At 46.7% G+C, this 18,006-nt stretch overlaps 2 protein-coding genes and 1 long non-coding RNA gene across 6 annotated transcripts in view; 2 read left to right on the top strand and 1 right to left on the bottom strand.

The window, feature by feature from the left end:
• Positions 1-9: 9 nt before the first annotated feature.
• Positions 10-11,968, top strand: AK2 (adenylate kinase 2). Of its 2 annotated transcripts, XM_081203933.1 has the most exons (7): positions 10-169; positions 2,420-2,545; positions 4,402-4,512; positions 5,847-5,941; positions 7,043-7,115; positions 8,069-8,264; positions 11,192-11,968. In XM_081203933.1, exons 1-7 carry the CDS (start codon positions 62-64, stop codon positions 11,197-11,199), a joined length of 717 nt encoding a protein of 238 aa, XP_081060059.1. In that variant the 5' UTR covers positions 10-61; the 3' UTR covers positions 11,200-11,968. The 2 variants fall into 2 exon arrangements, with proteins under 2 accessions (XP_081060059.1, XP_081060058.1); XM_081203932.1 differs by lacking the exon at positions 11,192-11,968 and having other exon boundaries at positions 17-169; positions 8,069-8,432.
• LOC308592463 lies at positions 4,519-15,506 on the bottom strand. 2 transcript variants are annotated; one of them, XR_014010518.1, is made up of 3 exons: positions 14,749-15,506; positions 11,961-12,114; positions 4,519-5,228 (listed from the first exon to the last, which is right to left on the bottom strand). It is a non-coding gene; the product is annotated as an uncharacterized lncRNA (long non-coding RNA). The 2 variants fall into 2 exon arrangements; XR_014010519.1 differs by lacking the exon at positions 4,519-5,228 and adding an exon at positions 9,634-9,766.
• A 109-nt stretch (positions 15,507-15,615) lies between these two features.
• RNF19B (ring finger protein 19B) overlaps positions 15,616-18,006 on the top strand; it is a 28,241-nt gene continuing 25,850 nt past the window's right edge. Inside the window, exon 1 of one of the 2 annotated variants that reach the window (XM_081203904.1) lies at positions 15,616-16,565. In XM_081203904.1, the coding sequence (XP_081060030.1) occupies positions 15,751-16,565 (815 nt within the window). In that variant the 5' untranslated portion in view covers positions 15,616-15,750. The remainder of the gene's footprint in view (positions 16,566-18,006) is intronic. The other variant, XM_081203903.1, reaches the window with a different exon arrangement.

Below are 18,006 nucleotides of genomic sequence, written 5' to 3' on the forward strand. Positions count from 1 at the left end.
AGGGGGCGGGCCCTCTCTGCACGCCTTCTCCGGGGTCAGGCGGCAAAGGAGGATCGCGGCGATGGCTCCGAGCAAGGAATGCGGGACGGAAGGAACCCTCGGCCGCGGGGTCCGCAAAGGCATCCGGGCTGTGCTGCTCGGGCCGCCTGGGGCGGGGAAGGGGACCCAGGTGAGGGGACCCAGGCGTCCGGGATTCCCAGCCCCTCCCCGAGGGAACTTCCCCAGTTCCCCCGCTCCTGCCCTTTTCTCTCTCCCGTTTGGCTGTGGAGGGTCCAGCAGCCGCGCTGCGTGGTCCCCAGTCGACCCTCTTTGCCCCTTCCTCGCTTCCTCTAAGGAACCCAGGAGTCCGGGATTCCCAGGCTGTGCAGGGACCCCCTTTCCAGCACAGGACATTTCCCGGAAACATTTTTATTCCAGCAAGTCCCCCCGCCCCCGAATGAATAGGACTTTGCCGCAAGTTCCTGCTTTGTAGGGCTTTAGTACTACTTTAAACGTAACTGCCGAGTTTTTTGTTTAGTTTTGAGTAAAACTGCCATAGCCAGGAGTAGCTGTTGCGGAGGGTGAGATTTATTTATTTAGTGCTTCTCCCCCTCCTCATTAAATCCCCACAACAACCCTATGAGGTGGGTAGGCTAGACTGGGAGGCAATGGCCGGCTCAAGGTCATCCAGTGAGCTTCATGGCTGAGCATGTCTGAAACTAACCACTACACAACACATGCCCATACTCTGAAAGAAAGAAAAGTGTGTGTGAAGCTGTGGGGACTTTTTTCTATCCCATCTTGTGGAGGGAGGTTTACTTCCTGTGGAAGATGTGCAGCCTCAGATGTTGCAGCATATGTAAGCCGCTGCATTTAAAGCTGGGGTGTCAAAAACAGAAAGTTGTTTGGAGTAGGACTTTATTTGCTGTGTGAAAAAAACATCTCTCTCCTTTGCCCCAACTAATCTACGTTCTGCTCTGTTGCAAGGCAAGCAGCTTGCCCTTTGTACAGTGCTGGGTGGGGCACTATCACATGTCTGAAATAATTTCTTGCAAAACTGGCTTTCAGCTGCTTGCCTGTCTAAAAACCATAAGCATTCTTTAGTGTATAAAAATTGTGGGCCTGGGCAAAGTAGCATGCCCTGAAGGAACAGCTGCCCTGCTGCAAGAAGTGAACAAATTACTAAAACCTCTTATGAGGCTAGAGTGCTCATCGGAGGAGGTTGTCCTCAGTGTCTGTGTATGCACTCACTGCTTTGACTTTGCTTCCTCCCTGTCAGGCTCCCTCATATCTGCATTGGATGCCACTTGATTGCACCTGATAGCAGAATTCTTTGCTGTCAGTCAACTGATCCTTGTGTCTCGGCATGAGTCAGTGGTCTGGACTTGCCTCCTTCCCTGTATGAGTGAAGTGGGCTTCCCAGTTTTAATACAGGCGGGAGTGTGCTTCAGTTATCAACAATTTAGGAAATATGTTAGTATATCTGATCAGAGTGGGAGAAGGACTTTCACTCTGATGCATTTGAGGGGGATGGAAGTTCAAAGTTTGGAGGAGCAATCTTGTTCTCCATTATTCCAGAGGGCAGGACTAAAACCAAGGGGTGGAAATTTCAGGGGGAAAGATTTTAACTACACTTTTGGAGAGACTTCCTAAGAGGAATGCTTTGGGAGGCGGCAGTCTCTCCTTGACTGGAGGTATGTAAGCAGGTACTGTACATCTGCCAGTCACAAATGAAGTAGTTGCATCCTGCATTGAAAAGCAGTTGGACTAGATTGACCTTCAGAGGTTGTTGGACCACAGCTCCCATCATCTCCAGATAGTTTAGTAGTCGGTGGTCAGAGGTGGTGGAGTTTGTAGTCCAGCAACATACGGAGACAGCTGAAAAGCATTGGACTAGGTGACCTCCTAGGTCTCTACTGGTTCTATGCGTCAATTAATCCTAAAATCCAGTATAAATTATCCAGAGCTGTTCTAGGGCCATCTTTGCCTTCCCTTACTTGCTTCTTGGCTCTTACTGGAGTTTCCCTTTCTTCCCTCACACACTCATCCTGCATCCCTTTCTCACTAGCAATCTCTGACACCACTGAGTCATTCAGTTTATTCCCCAAAGCAATTCCTATAATCCAGGCTTCCTTCTTCCAACAGGGGAAGGGCCATAGTAGAGCCTCTGTGCATGCAGGAGGTCCCAGGTTCAATCTCCAGCGTCTCCATGTAGGGCTGGGAGAGAACGAAGCTAGATGGACTCAGTGGTCCAACTTTCGCTGCAGGCTTTAGTGCAAAAAGTACATTCATACACCTGGCACAGTAAAGCTTCTACCATATTGCAGTGGTCATGTGAACATATTTTCTATGTAATTCAATTATATGCACCAAAATTATTTCCTACAGTTGCTGCTCTGTGAACTTCCCCCTAAAGTTTCCTTTGTTCTTTCCCGTGCAGGCCCCTCGGCTAGCTGAGGCCTATTGTGTGTGTCACTTGGCGACAGGCGACATGTTGAGAGCTATGGTGGCTTCTGGCTCGCCGCTGGGCAAAAAGCTGAAGCAGACGATGGATGCTGGAAAGCTGGTAGGTACAGAGGGGTCGTTGCCACTGAGCCATTCCCTTTGGCCATATCCTTTAAATAGCTTCTGTGGTTTTGGAAACTGCTCTGTAAATTGAGTATTGGCACCAGCTGATGCTGTAATGATGTTCTTTGGCCTCTGATTTATGTGACAGAGAATTGGAAACGATTTGGAAACGGTGGTGTGCTGAACGTGTCCACGGAGTTTTGGAGTTGAGCACAGAACCTCTGTGGACACGTTCAGCACACCGCCCAGTGGAGTCATGTCACACATCGCCCTGGGCATGGATTTTTATTTATGAACTGGTTGCAGGAAGTGAGGCAATTGCATTGCCTTCTTTTCTTTTTTGTTCAAGTAGTTTTCCTGGCGTTCCTGGCTAAAGAAATTTGAGTGCCTCTCTACCTTCTAAATTTTTCATCGTATAGTTTAGATTTCCTGATTGCTGTGATAAAAGCAGTCTAGCTTACAAACTAGGAAGAATTGGTGGGAAACAAATGTTTTCTGTCTTCCTTTCCATCCATCTCCATCCTTTCCTGGTCAATGTGTGAAATGTTTCATGTCTAAAACCTTAATGAAATGACATTATTTGAAGCAACAAAAAATATTTGAACTAGCAATAGTCTACTCTAGCCTTTGCTAGGCTGGTGCCCTCCAGATGTTTTGGACCTCTACACCTGTCAGCCCGAGTCGAAACATCAGAAGGGTTCCAGGTTGGCAAATGCACCTCTGTAAATTTCATTTAGCTCATTTATCTGCTATTTGACCTTTTACAAATAATACTTTGGATCAAAGTGTACATATTCCAGTTTTATGCCAGCAGCTGAACTGATAAAAGATGCCTTTTTGCCCTCTCTGTTTGCTTTGTAGACATCTTTAGACCAAGACTTGGTGTCTAGAACCACAGTCCTAACCTTACTTAGGACTGTGAGCCCTATTGAATTGAATAGGATTTACTTCTTTGTTGACATGGTTAGGGTTGCATGTGGATGGCTTCTTCTGTTTGCCTGCATTTTGTTGTGTCATAGCTGGTGGCCTTCCAAACAAGACTTTGTTCATAGTTACAGTTTTAGAGCATGACTGTGATGAATAATGCTTATCTGTTCCGTTCAAGCCACCACTGTGGTTATCACTGGCCTAAGACATCCAAGAGCACTGTGGACATGACTGGATATTCTAGATAATGTGTTTTTTTACCTGGAGCCAATAAGCCGCGTTGACTGCATACCACACCCAGGTCTTGAGATGGGAGATAACAGTAGTTTTTTTAGTACTGAGAACTACATCAGAAACTTATATATGTATTTCTGGTGCATAGGAATAAACTGAAATTTAAAATCTGAAGTTTTCATGAAAGTTATAGGTGGGAGGGATCGTAAGATCACTTAGCTCAATCTTTAGCTGGAAGTAGGAACACCAGAGCACTGACCCTTGACACTGACAGTCCTATTCCACCCCCAGCCACATTCAGGCTGCACAATTTCTGTGCTGTGGTGCACTTTGAATAGAGAGGGCTTGCAATTGTGGGGATGTTGCTTTTGTTCTGTGGCTCCTCTTTTGAAATCAAAGGTGCAATATTGCACTAGCCGTTGCATAAACTGGGATATCCTGAGTGCAACACAAGGTCTTAAAGCTATCCTTTCTGCCTTCTTGTTTTCTGATCCTTTAGTGTGTTTGGACTTCTAGTTTCAAACTTACTTTATAGCCACAAGCACATCTTGGAAGAAAAAAATATTGTGTGTAGGGCAAGCATGTTTGACATCCTGGTGACACTGTAGCAAGACTTCATTTTCGTCTCCCTCCCTCTCTCTCTCTTTCTTTCTCTCCCCCTCCACAACCCCCCATCCCACTCCAAATTGTAAGGTGAGTGATGAAATGGTGGTGGAGCTGATTGACAAAAATCTGGAGACGCCCTCCTGCAAGAATGGTTTCCTTTTGGATGGGTTTCCTCGCACAGTGCGACAAGCAGAGATGGTACGTGATTCCTGATACCTTGGATCTTCTAAGATTGGGGATAAGAGTTTCCAGCAGTGCCACTTCATTAGTCTGTGGCAGCAGAACCAACCAAGAGCATTGTGGCACTTTAAAGATTTATCGTGGCAGAAGGTTGCATGGGCTACAGCCCACTTCATCAGATGAAGTGTTATCCAGAGTTCAGGTGTGTGTGCGTAACTGTAAACACTTGAGGATAAAATGAAATGAAAAGCAGAAAAGTACATATGTTATTAATATTGGCCATTAACCAACCAACAAAACACTTGCTGATGGTGCAGACATCCTGCTCTTGGTTAACACATGTAGTGTGATTTTAAAATCCTTTGTCCTGGTGTAGCCCGTGACCAATGGCATCAAACCTTTTGATGAATTGTTTCACAGTGCAGTCCCCTTTTGAAATTTCTTTGCTCCTCCATAGCTGCCTTAAGGTCAGTTATATTAGATGGTAGCTAAGTAATTTCTACTCATAGAACTTACTTAAGCTGGTCATGTCAATTAATTTCAATGGGCCTAGCCTGAGTAGGACAAATATTAGATGGAACACAGAGTGTACTGGGAAGTTGAAATGTTCCCTTGCTGGTTTTTGTATATTTCCATTTCTTGATGTCAGGTTTGCATCCGTTTCTTCTTTTCTGTTGAGCTAGGCTGTGTAGAATGCAGAAGAGCATTGCTGCCAGAGGACGACAAGTAGCAAACTGGAAGATGAACAAGTGAATGAACCTTTGACATTGGAAGTTACTGTGACTGTGTTGCTAGAGTAGAAACAAGGACAGAGCTGGCATCTGGGTTTGCCACCACCAATAGTTTGCATCTGGGTTTGCCACCACCAATAGTTTGCAACACTATTGTACAAAGAATATTTATCACAGTGCATGTGTCAATTGGCTTGTCAATGCCTTGGATGTCTGTGTTATCAGCAACAACTTAATTTTCTGAATGGTCATTGTTAATGACATACTTATCCCTTTCACTTCATTTTGACCTCACTACTGGCAAAGACCACACTCCCTTCCCCAGCAGCCATGAGTTACAACTAAGGCCAGTGCTTCTGCATCTGATGAAGTGGATTGCAAACTACAGAAGGGGAGCTATTTTGTAACGCCCCACAGTAAAGTGGGAGGAGGTGGGCGCGTAGATGGAGATTATTATCTTGGAATGGCTCGGTTTGGGCTCCATTGCTGAGCTCCAGGCCTGCTGAGGGTCTGGCTGCCTTCATTTTTTATTGTTTCAGAGGAGATTTTTTTAAGGCCTGAATCCACACATTCTGTGCATTTAAAAGTAGTTCTTCTTTCCATTCTCTTAAAATGCTGCAGCTGGATGAGCTCATGGAAAAGAGAAAAGAGAAACTAGATTCTGTCATTGAATTCAGTGTTGCTGACTCCTTACTCATCCGGAGAATCACTGGACGGTAACTGCCACTTCCTTTGGGGGAAACTGGGGGTGGGGGGGAGGGAGTTTCCATATGCTGAGCCACTCAGAAAAGCTAGGTGCTGCATGTTACAACCTTTATAAAAAAACTAGGAGTGCAGTGTTGTGCAATGTGTGGGGAGCAGATAGCTCTTGCTTGCAGTGCTAATGAGAATTACAAGGAAACCCTTTGTTGAAAAAGTACATGTGTTCTGTTCACTCCCCCCATTAAAGTTTATGTTTTTGTTCTGTATATTCTACAGCAGGGGTCACCTACCTTTTTAAGCCTGTGGGAACATTGGTGTTTTTGAGTGAGTGCCATGGGTACAATCTCTTCTGGCCAATTATCTCTCCCCTCCTGCAAATCTAACACACACACACACACCACAAGAGACAGAAAGAGAGAAAGTGTGCTTTTCCAAGGGAGCTGGTTAAAAGTTGGATCCAGCAGAATTAACCTGAGCGTTGAAAAACACATAAAGCTGAAGGAGGAAGTGGGAGAGAGTGTCGATCCTCCAGCTTCCTCCTTCCGCTCCATGTACAACCTCCACTAGCCCTGCTTTCCATCTCATAACGGAAGAGGCAGTGGCACCTTTGCACCCATTGGCACCGCACTGGCAACTCCTGTTCTGGAGAACAGGTCCCAGGGCACTGTCTGAGGGCACATGATGCATTCTGCCATGTTGTTTTCTGGAGCTGATGAGAGCAGGATTCCCACCAACATCTGGAGTGCCACAGGTTCCCTACCTCTGCTATGGTGTCTCCACTCCCCACCCCATTTAAAACTTATTTCATAGCTATACATTGAACCTAAGAGGGTTTTAAATATGGTTAGTCTGGATGGAGGAATCCTGTGTTGTCATCTTGTGTTCTCTGATGGTAGAAAGGTGGGATATAAATACAGGTGTTTTTTTAATTTAAAAAAACCAGTGGTCTCCATCCAAGGACTGACCACCTGTTTAGATTCACTGATGCTGCAGCATCAGCTCTAATGCCTGGTCCAAATGCTTGTAGTCCTAGTTCTGAAGAAAATGCTCCTCCATAACTCCTCCCCTTGACCTGCTCTGAAATGCACTCGACTGACTTGTGTGGTCTCTTACAGGCTCATCCACCCAGCAAGTGGCCGCTCATACCATGAGGAATTCAATCCTCCTAAGGTCCACATGAAGGATGATGTATGTAACCTTCCCATTTTGATTTTCCCTTTTGGGGCTCTATTCAATATGCCTTTGATTGCTCTGTGATGCCTTCAGGAGGCTGGATAAGACTTATTTAGTTTATTTTAATTTAATACTGTAATTTTTTAAAAAGGTCTTGCTATGGCTTCAGTCTTGACTGGGTCATTCATTCAGAACCAAAACTGAATTCCCAATTGATGGTGGATATTGCATTTAGACTTGGAATCCTCTGATAATTTTGCAGTTTAATCGAATCAGAAGTGCAGATCCGAACATATCTCTAGCTTCTGCAGAATTGTTGGGCTGAGTGGGAGGGGTTATCCAAAGCCGAACCTGTGGGACTGTTTCATTCACCAGAGCCTGACCAGTGTCTTGCAGCAGTGGGGGCACGTATTTGACTCCTGCATTCCTGGCTGTGAAAGACTGCTTGAAACTGTGTAGGCAACACCTCAGTATCCAAAGGGAAGACTGAAATAATATTTCCACTGGTTGAGGGAGTGGAATAGCTTCTGGTCCCTTCCAATGGTTAGCAGCAACAAAATAAATTAAACAAAATACCTCAAAACAAATTCTGCAAAATGAGAGTACAGAATTCTGCTGCCCCCCTTTTAATGCAAAGTGCCCTAGGCAGAGTTTGCATCCCAGCATTCTCTGCAACAGTACAAGGAATAATGGGGGGCACCTCCTAAGCTGGACAGTTTAGGTGCTTGGAACACCAGATATCTTGGGCCAGCTCTGATGAAAACTGGAATAGCACCTGAGATTTCCTGGGAGTCATCAAGCTAGTAGCATCAGGTTTTAAGCTTGCTAAGGCTCTCGCGTCTTGCAGTATCCTGAAGTTTTGGTCCTTTTGGCCTGCTATGATGAGCATGGTCAGTGTTCAGAGGTGACACGGGTGTTGCTGTCCAAATCACTAGCTATCCCTGCTTTTATGTCTTGCTCTTGGTTAGGTCACTGGGGAGCCCTTGATACGCCGGTCAGATGACAATGAAGGAGCTTTGAAGACTCGTCTGCAGGCTTACCACACCCAGACGTCGCCGCTGGTTAACTACTATAGCAGGCGTGGGATCCATACGGCTGTGGATGCTTCCCAGTCCCCTGATGTGGTTTTTGCCAGCATCCTGGCAGCTTTCTCAAAAGCAACATGTAAAGACCTGGTTATGTTTGTTTAGGGCTCTCCTGTCTGATGCTTCCTTCTCCTTTCCTGTCTTCTGGGGTCTGCACAAGCAAGCTCTGTAGGAGAGGTGCCAAGTTGCAAGGGAGGAAGGCTGTTTATATACTGTCCATTAAACGGAAATGCCGCGCTTTCTCCGATTTGTATGCATATATTTTTTGAAGAGCTTCTGGGCTGTGTGCAGGTGGCCTGCAGGGGGCGCAGTGGCTTCACGCTCCGCTTTCTGGAACCTGGGAACTAGGCTGCTGCGCCTGTTCAGTCAAAAGTGAAAGCGCTCTGCTACTCATCTTGGCGACAGGGTTAAACTGGAAAATTGCTGCCGCTTCTCCTGTTCCACCTACATGTCGGGTGGCCTGGTGCGATGTTGTAGGAGTTCTGAAGGTCACAAACTAGCAGCTGTGGGCAGGAAGCAAAGTTGCTGGCTGGCCTTGTCCTAAGTCCTTGGCTCTAAAACTGCAGGAAATTAAATGTCATGTCAGCTTAAAGAAGGGGTGTGCAAAAGCAGCACAGATGTGTGCACCTGTGTGAAGAGACACGGGCACATCCTGTTCTTCCATGGGCCAAGCGGAAACTCTACAACCAGCACATCACTGGAAGTGCAGTGCATATCCAATACTTCTACAACTTCATGATGAAAGCCTGAAATAGGAAGCCCATATATGGAAGCATCTACTCTGCATAACTTCTTCATAAGTTTTGTGTGTGTGCTTGTGGCTTAGTATATTAATGTACAAGCCATAACTTGCATAAGATGGCAAAATGAGGACTGGTTTGACAAGGTGAGAATGCAGACGGAGGGTTCCTAGGCTTTGTGCTGAATTGTGCCACCGTGGGGCAAAGGTGCAAGACAATCAACACTCCCTCCCATTTACCTTCCTCTGGCAGGTTAGCGGTGGCGCCAGAATGTGGGCCAGATTGTATTCGTGGTGAAGAAACTGAAAACCCACTTAACAATGGTCTGGCAGAGCCTGGATGCTGTTGCCCTGTATTCCTGGCACACTTAATTTATTCATGAGAATTGACTTTGTATCCCGCCAAGGCAGCCTTTTTCAACCTGGTGCCCTCCAGATGGTATGGACTGCAACTCTCAGCATGGCTGGAACTGATGCGAGTTGTACTCCAAAATAACATGGAGGCAGGGGGCACCAGGCTGGGGAAGGCTGGCTGGGAGTGACCCTGTTCTTGCCTTTCAGTGAAGTGATATGGAAATGGAGCCCCTGCTCTCCCCTTTGCAATCTTGCTTTGAAGCAGCCTTGTTGTTCTCATTCAAACTTGACCTGCCTTTGTGATATCCTTGAGATGCACTTGAGTTTTCTTGAGACGAGCAGCAATGTTGCTGGCGTGCGGAGGGTGGGGGAGGGAACTCTGATTTCATAATGTGCTTCCATCTGCGGGGCTCATCATGCCAGCTTACAGCTACATTGCTCGCCTTCACCTGGCTCTTGTGGCTGCCAGGGTCTTTTCCTGTGTTTTGCTGCAACTCAATAAAGGTGCAAATTCTAGCATGCGTGGATGTTGCTGCCTACCTCTAGGATCACATTTATATCTGCCAGTTAGCCTCACAACCTTCCAGCTCTCTTGTCCTTGTGTATGTGTAGCTGACTTGATAGATCAGGGACTGTAAAGTATAGAGTGCCCTTGGCGGGTGGGTGTGGGGGGAGGGAAGTCATTGTGCCTGTCCACTGACCTGTGTCCTTGTCTTTTTCCACTTCTCTCTTTTTATCCTTCCTTTAATTGTTCTTACATTGTTCTTAAATGCATTTTTGCTCCCAAATGACTCTTCTGAAAGACCTGTGCTCCTCTTTTGATTAAATAGGTTGAAATAGTATTTCGCTGCGCAAGAAACGCAGCAGTGAGAAGAACACTTTAACCCATTGAACTGCAGAGTATATTGAGAGGCATTTTGCAGCTTTGAAAAAAGAAGATTCACAATGGAAATTATGTAGTTTAGTCGAAAATACTTGCCTGTTTGATGGCCTGATAACAGTCCTGAAATCTAAATTGCCTTGTCTCACTGTATTATCTGAAGGCACTGGGGAGGCATATCATTCTCACCCCTCAAAATGTTTTGTTTTGTTTTTGTAAAGTTTTTCTCAGAACTGATGTTTGATGATATTTTCTCATGGGATTCAAAAGAATGGGACATGATTACACCTTCTCAAAATGGTGATCTATAAAAAAGAGAATCTCTTTCCAAGAGGAGGCCAATTTCACAGAATTTGTGATTTTAAAAAGACCCATTCATCCCATGGGGTTGCAGCCCTTTCCCATTTGCGCCCAACCTATGGCTGCTCTTGCCTTAATCTCTTATCCAAACAGAGAACTCTACTCAGGTGCTTAGGTTTCTGGGGGCACAGATTGCATGGCTTTGCTTGGAGACGGATGCAACTGAATCAAGCTTGCAAATCACCTGGTCCGAGGCTTGCTTTTGTTGCCGTCTCTGAGACACTGATGGTGCCTTGTTAGTTTAAGATTATGAACAATCCCTTGAGCGTAAGCAGCTTTGGTCTGTACACTGGGAATCCTTTGAGGCCTTCTAAAGGAAGGCCGTTATAATCTAATAGTGAAGGGAGAGCTAGTTTTCCTGTAGGGGATGGAGGTTTTATTAAGAGAGCCTAAGAACAAGAACTTCCCAACAACGACAGGCCAGTCCATTTTGCTCCATTGCAACTGCCAGTCCGTTCGCCACCCACCATCGTCTTTATTGCTCTTTTGTTTTAATTTGCATTGCAAGCTACCCTGGGATAAATATTATGAAGGGCAATACACAAGTTTGTTAAATACCCCAAAACCTCCGCCCTCCTTGATTTCTTATCCCCTCTCTGTCTGCCATAAAGAAGTATTCCTTTTGAGTTCTTAAGGACCATTTCTCTTTTTTTATATTTTGTCTTCATTTTAGCCGCATGAATCCAGGAGGTGGACGAGACAGGACAGAACACCATCGAATGCTGCATGTTCATCACCCTCACCCTTTTGCCTTCAAGCCAAGGGGGCAAAGGAAGGGAGGGCAAGGAAAGGGGCAGGAAGCACAAGGGGTAACTTGACAGGAATTTTGTTTTAAGAAAGTCAAACCAGAATTTAGGGAGGAAAATGTGTACTGTATTGCGTTGAAATGGGCTTGTAAAGGCTGGATATCACCATAGCTCTGACTCTAGACAGTTGCATTGTAAAAATTTAACTTGGCAGAGAGGGGAAGCTATCTTGGACCCAGTTGTTTTTCCCTGGATGGTCCCAGTGATTTAGGAAGTTCATTGGAGGCACAGCGCAGAAATTAGCAGACTATGCACTGCAAGAAATCCGCTCAAAGGCTTCTCTAAGCCCAGGAGTTCCAGCTGTTCACAAGTCCTTGTTTCTGCTGTGCCTTTTCTCCACGTAGCCTCCACTTGGGGTGGACAATTTTGGCCTCAGGTATAACGGCTCTTTCAATCACTCCCGCTGCAGAGATGCTGCAGAATTCCTGCATCAGCAATTGGCATCTGAAGTCATCACCTTCTGGATGGGGCAGTGCTGCCTGCTTTACTGTTCAGAGTAGTATTCACTTAAATATTGAAAGATCAGAACCAAGAACACTCCCCCTGCCCTCAAACAACTGCAGTTTCCAGTTCTTTTACTTGCCATCCTTTTAGGGCCCACCTGCTACTTCAATAAAATGGCTGTCACTTTTGTACCTGAACAATTTTGTCCCTTGATTTTGGGTGTGGGGAACTGTGGGAGGCTAGTTGCAGCAATAGGCTCAAGTTCTTTGTGACGTGTTTCTCTTGCAAAGTCTCAGGTCCTGCACAGGCTTCAGGGAAGATTTAAACCCCGATAGCAACCTGAACCCTGAAGAGAGAAACCAGAAGGATAAACCACAGCCAGCTGTGTTCTAAATGGGGTGCGGGGCAGGAAAGGAAGTAATGATACTTCAAAGAGAAAATTTAACTTGGGGCTTGCAGATAGCAAGTTCTGTGATCTTAGCTGTGGACAGGACAGGACTTGTCAAGTGTCCACGTTTGTCTGTTTCGCTTTCAGTGGTGGAGGTATTGATGTTCTGAATAGCGGTGGCTGTAGAACGCCAGCCGGGGAGAGCGCTGTTGCACACAGGTCCTACTTGTGGGCTTCCCAAAGGCATCTGGTTGGAATGCTGGACACTTGCAGCACACTTGCAGAAAGGAAAACCTCAGCCCATTGAGACTAGGAATTGGGCTCTTCCCCACCTGACAGCTTGATCAGTGGGATTTTATTTATAGTTTTTATAAAGTCTCCCTAAGCTCAACCTCATCTATGTTCATTCTACTGGAGTAGGGTGCTAAACATTTACAAACGGAGATTTTTGGTTGAATAATCAACTGCCCATTAATTTAAATAAATGGATTATCAATACATAAATTTAGATCTCTTTTTGAGATACTGAAGGATGTTCAAGCAACCAAGATTTCGTATTAATATTTTTTTTGTTAGATTACATTTCTTACCATGATGCATCTCCCCCTCCTATACTTTTAGTAGGAAGCCATCAGGACAAAATTTTAAGCAAGTAAAGCTTTCCCCAACACATCCATCCCCATACAAGGAAAAGCTCCGTTCACGTTGGCCCATGGAGTGTCTGGATTTGTGGCTGAAGAAGAGAAATGGCATATGCATTGCATTAAACATCCATATTGATTTTTATTTGTATTGCTGCCTGTATCTCTCTTATAAAATGCAATAGATAAGAAATAAAGGAAGCAATACAAATACAATTAAAAACCATATGGCATTTAGCGCAGCATATTCCACTTGCTAAAACAATCTGCCAAGACCCTCAGCGATGTTCAGGTGGTCTGTGGAGAAAAGGTTTGGGAACAACTGCACTAAACACCTTCCAGAAGTATTGCAAGACCTCCATATTAGAGTAGACCTTCAGGGCTCAGCTTACACTGGAAAAGGGTGGGAATTTTCTTACTGAAATAGGTGAAAACTTATTTCTGGCTTTTTGCTGCCTGCTCAGAACCCAAAGGGTTGAGTTTGGTAGTGCAAGAAGCAATATTTGCCCAAATATCCCCTTGTATATGTATCTCTCCCAGGCACAAGGTTGCTTCCATGCAGTTTCCTCTGGAACTCATGTGGTTTATTCATTATTACAGAAAGTCCCCCACTGGGCTGAGGGCTGCAAGACTGAAGCTGAATGGTAGAACACACTTGAAGACCTTTATGCAAATTTGATTCCATGTATCTATTAGGTGTCCAGATCTTACGAGTTGTAGTGAAAAAACAAGTGATGTTTGAACAGATGAACAGGGAGCTGCTGGTCCAGACCCTCACACAGGAAAGGAGATGCAAACTCTAGGGTTCACCTTGTAGTTCCCAGAGACAGAGAGAAATGCACTGTCTGTCATGGCATCTCAAGAACAATAGGTCCCCAGTTCCTTGGTTCCTGCTGGTGTTTCCTGTGCAGAGCAAGTGCTTCCAATAGGATTTACAAGCTTTGGAACCTATGGGAGCAGATGATCTAGGCTTCTGGTTTTCACTGTGTTACCGGAAAAATCTGAGGGCTCCCTTGGACAAAAACAAAGACACCAACCAGGATAACTTGGAGCAAAACAGCAGCCTGTAGGCTTGGCCTTTATTGAACTGTTGCAACAGGGTGTTCCCCTCACTTGCAGGAGAGAGGAAAGACCCAGAAAGATGGTGTGCAAGACCTTATAAAAACTTTTGATATTCCCATCCTCTAGGTCAAGCCCACCCCCAGAAACATCATGCATATATTACAGAAGGGGTTGACATCATGCATACATTACAGAAAGGAGCGGTTGAGGGAGGAGTTGTGGTGGTAACCTGAGTGTCCTGTCACCTGGCTTTCCCCCTCCCCATGAGTCACTTCCAGGAGACAAAGGGGAGTTTGCAGTTTCCTGCCCCCAGAGGGAAGATCTGATCATTGTCCTTTGTTTCAGTCCATGCTGAATCCACTCCCATATGCAAGTTCTTTGTGATCATGATTGTCTTCTGTCTGGGATCATCAGGGTTGGCATAGCAGCTGGGCAGGGCTCCTGTGGATGTGCTGGGATGGTGAAGGGATTATGGCTGACCAGAACCAAGCCACCCCCCTTTGATAGTCCTTGTCATATGGAGTAAAATAAAAATGGAACAGTGCAATCCGATGTATGGTTGATTTTTTCTATGAATTTATAACAGAAATGTGGCGTATGTAATGTGTGAGTGTGAGTGTATGTGAAGTTTGTACAAACAGAATGATTGGGGTGGGGGGGGGGTTCCTGCTACAACTGTGCATAGAAAAACTGACACTAGACGACAAGTGTCTAAAGGGCATTTGTCATGCATGTATAATTACACACACAGAGTACATAATTTGTTGTGTCTGGCTATACTGTAAATACAAATCAAGCAGCCAGAAATGGAGGAAGCTGAAACAAAGTAACTTAAAGAAACTGAAGGATCTTGGTCATTTGGGATTTCATCATGCAAGATGAGGCTTACCTGGAGCAGCTTGAGACTTTTTGGCTCTTGTCACGACTACAGGCTTATCAAGAGCTAAGGATGGTGATCCTCGGAGTTGCGGTTTTTAAAGGATTCTGAGAGTTGTCGAGGTCCCCTATTTCGCTCCCAGAATTACAATTCTCTGTGTTCTCTGGGTTTGTTAAATCACTGGAAACTGTAGCTCTTTGAGGGGAACAGGGGACTGGGAGATGCCAGGGCTAGAACCTGGGCCTTCTACATGCCAAGCATGTGCTTTGCTATTGCCCATATGTTGAGGATTGTGCCCCACACCCTTTGTCAACTAGAGGGGCAAAATTAGGGACTTGGGATGACAGCTGGAATGTGTGGCATTTAGAAAACCTACTTTAGGTAAAAAAACAAACAAACAAAAAAGGGCGTTGGAGCCAGCTAGAGTTGTTTGATGCTATTCCTCAACCTGAACATCTTCCGGCCCAGTATTTATTTTATAAGACTTATACACTGTCTTTTTTGTGGGGGGAGGCAAAGGCAAAAATAGCAGAGGCTCACATGAACTCTGCACACACAGAGAAACAAGGCTTTGCCTGCCCATCCTCTGAGACGGAGAGCGCCTCACGAGCCTTCCTTTTGGACCTTCACTCTTTATAAGCAGCTCGTAGGCTCAAAGCACAACGCCTGCATTACATGTAATTATATAAAATACGTTGGTTCTTAAGTCGCCTTCCCCCGCTTGGGACGCATGCGCATTGCGAAATGAGCAGACAGCTTGGGTAAGGAAAGGGAGTTGTGCGGGGTTGACGCGCCTGCGCCTGCGCAGCCGGAGCTGGAAGGCCGTTGGCGGCAGTTGGGTTACCTCAGCAGTCAGTCAGTGGGTCGGTTGGTCGGGCAATCGGCCGCGCATGCGCTCTCTCCTCCCTCCGCCTCACTCCCCTTTCTCTCTCGTTTCACCTCAGAGGAGGCGCAGAGCCGAGCGGGCGACGCTGCCGCCGCTTTCTCCGGCCGGCCGTCCGCCTCTCCTTCGCGATGGGCTCAGAGAAGGACTCGGAGTCGCCGCGCTCTACCTCGATCCACGCGGCTGCCCCGCCGGCCAAATGCCCCAAGAGCGGCTCAGGACAAGCAGGAGGCGGCAGAGGCACCGGCGGCGGAGGAGGTGACGGCAACAGCGGCAGTAACAGCGGCACCAGCCGGGGCCGACGCCGCCTCCTCAGCTTCCAAAGCGTCTTCTCGGCCGCCGCCTCGGCCGCCTCGTCCTCAGCCTCCGGGGCCGGAGTCCGCCGCCGGCGGAAGGCCAAGGCCAAGCCAGAGCCGCCTCAAGCCAAGCCCGCCCCGGTGGTGGAGGCGGCGGCGGCGGCGATCGCAAGCCCCACCGCAGCATCAACCCAGGCCACTCCGCCGCCGCCCTCATCGCCGCCGCCACAGCCTCCTCCTGCTCCTTCGGCAGCGGTTACCGGGGAGGGCGATGCCGCCGCCGCTGCCGCCACCTCGTCTTCGTCGTCGTCTTCTGGTGCGGAGTGCGAGGAGGGCGGCGAGGAGTCCTCCCCGTCGGAGCTGGAGTGCCCGCTGTGCCTGGTGCGGCAGCCGGCGGGCAACGCGCCGCGCCTCCTCTCGTGCCCGCACCGCTCGTGCCGCTCGTGCCTCCGCCAGTACCTGCGCATCGAGATCACCGAGTCGCGCGTCAACATCAGCTGCCCCGAGTGCAGCGAGCGCCTCAACCCGGCCGACATCCGCCTCCTCCTGCGCGACTCGCCCCACCTCGTCGCCAAGTATGAGGAGTTCATGCTCCGCCGCTGCCTGGCCGCCGACCCGGACTGCAGGTGGTGCCCGGCCCCGGACTGCGGGTGAGAGAGCGCAAAGGCAGGGGCAGGAGGAAGGACACGCTTAATAATAATAATAATAATAATAATAATAATAATAATAATAATAATAATAAGTAAAAACAGCAGCTGCTACTTTGGTGGCCGTTATGGGAAGTAAATTGCTTTATCTGCATTAGCCTGCTGTGATCTTTACAACAACCCTGGAAAGGTTGGCCGGTTTGGATCTTGCCCCCCATGTTACAGATAGGGGTGGGTGAGGTCCAGACAGCACCACCTAGAGGGCTCTTGCCAGTGGGGGACATTAAGCCTAAGAACAGCATGATTCCAAGCTGCTTAGTCCTGCACCAATTCAGAGCGAAAGCAAGTCAGTACTCCGATTGGGGCCAGCCATGATTGGCAGGGTGTGTACCACGTTTCAAGGTTCACAGACGGGCATGCACTACTAGGGAGAGAACTCTTTTTAAAGGTCATGTCACTGAGCCCTAGCTGCAGTTTAAAGTTTAAAGGTGCAGGGGAGGTGCCTTTGCATTGACTAAATATTGTCTTTGTAGCCAAGCCAATGTTCTGTACCAGCTGAATACATGGTCCATTAGAGTGAAATGAGCAAAAATGGTATGTCACTCTGCCATCAACAGTTTACAGTTTAAAAGTGGATAGTTTAGAGAGAAAATGGCAAAGTGATGGAAATATAAGAAAAAGGGGCATGAAGAGCATCCTCTGGCTTTTTTCTGTTGGGGATAAGGGCTTTGGGAATTAAGCCCAGAGGCTTTGTGGGAGAGGTGGTTTTTGCAGATTTTATATTCTTGTTTAGTTCACACACTGCTGCTTCATTTGGGAAATAGTGTATAATTGTGTCTATAGTTCATATCTCACCTGCCATGAACAGTCATAGCAAGCCATTTAGCTTTAGCCCCTTATCTGCAATAAAGTTAACATCATTATTTTATATTTTTCCGACTTGTAGGAGTGTTTGAAAAACACTTGAACACTAAGAACATTGTATGCAGTAATAAGTATTGTATTTTTAATTACTGTTCACTTATTTTATTTTATTAAGTTTCTATCCTGCCCTTCCTTTGAAAGGAGCCCTGACTGCTCCATGTTCCTATAGAAATTAAGTGTAGTACGGGGAATGTTGCTTCAACAATGGTGCCTCATCTGACTTTTTCTGTCCAGAGGGAGACAAGTAAGTGCCCTGTTCCCAAACTGCTCACACTGTCTCTTTGAATATCCTAGGGGAAATGGTAGCAAACAGCAGAATTTTTTAAGACTAAAGCATTGCTGATGAAGTGCATGCAGTGCACCAGCAGGACTATGTCCAGCAAGGAAGTGTCAATTTGAATGCACTTAGTTTCTTCCAATCATTTGTAGCCCTTAATAAAGGGGTTTCTCCAATCTCATTAAGGCAGCTACTTTTGCTGCCTAATGGTTATAATTTTGCAAAGGAATAGGTGTGAGTGAA

The sequence above is a fragment of the Podarcis bocagei genome, assembly GCF_964188305.1.
Source record: "Podarcis bocagei genome assembly, chromosome: 7".
Taxonomy (NCBI): Eukaryota; Metazoa; Chordata; class Lepidosauria; order Squamata; family Lacertidae; genus Podarcis; species Podarcis bocagei.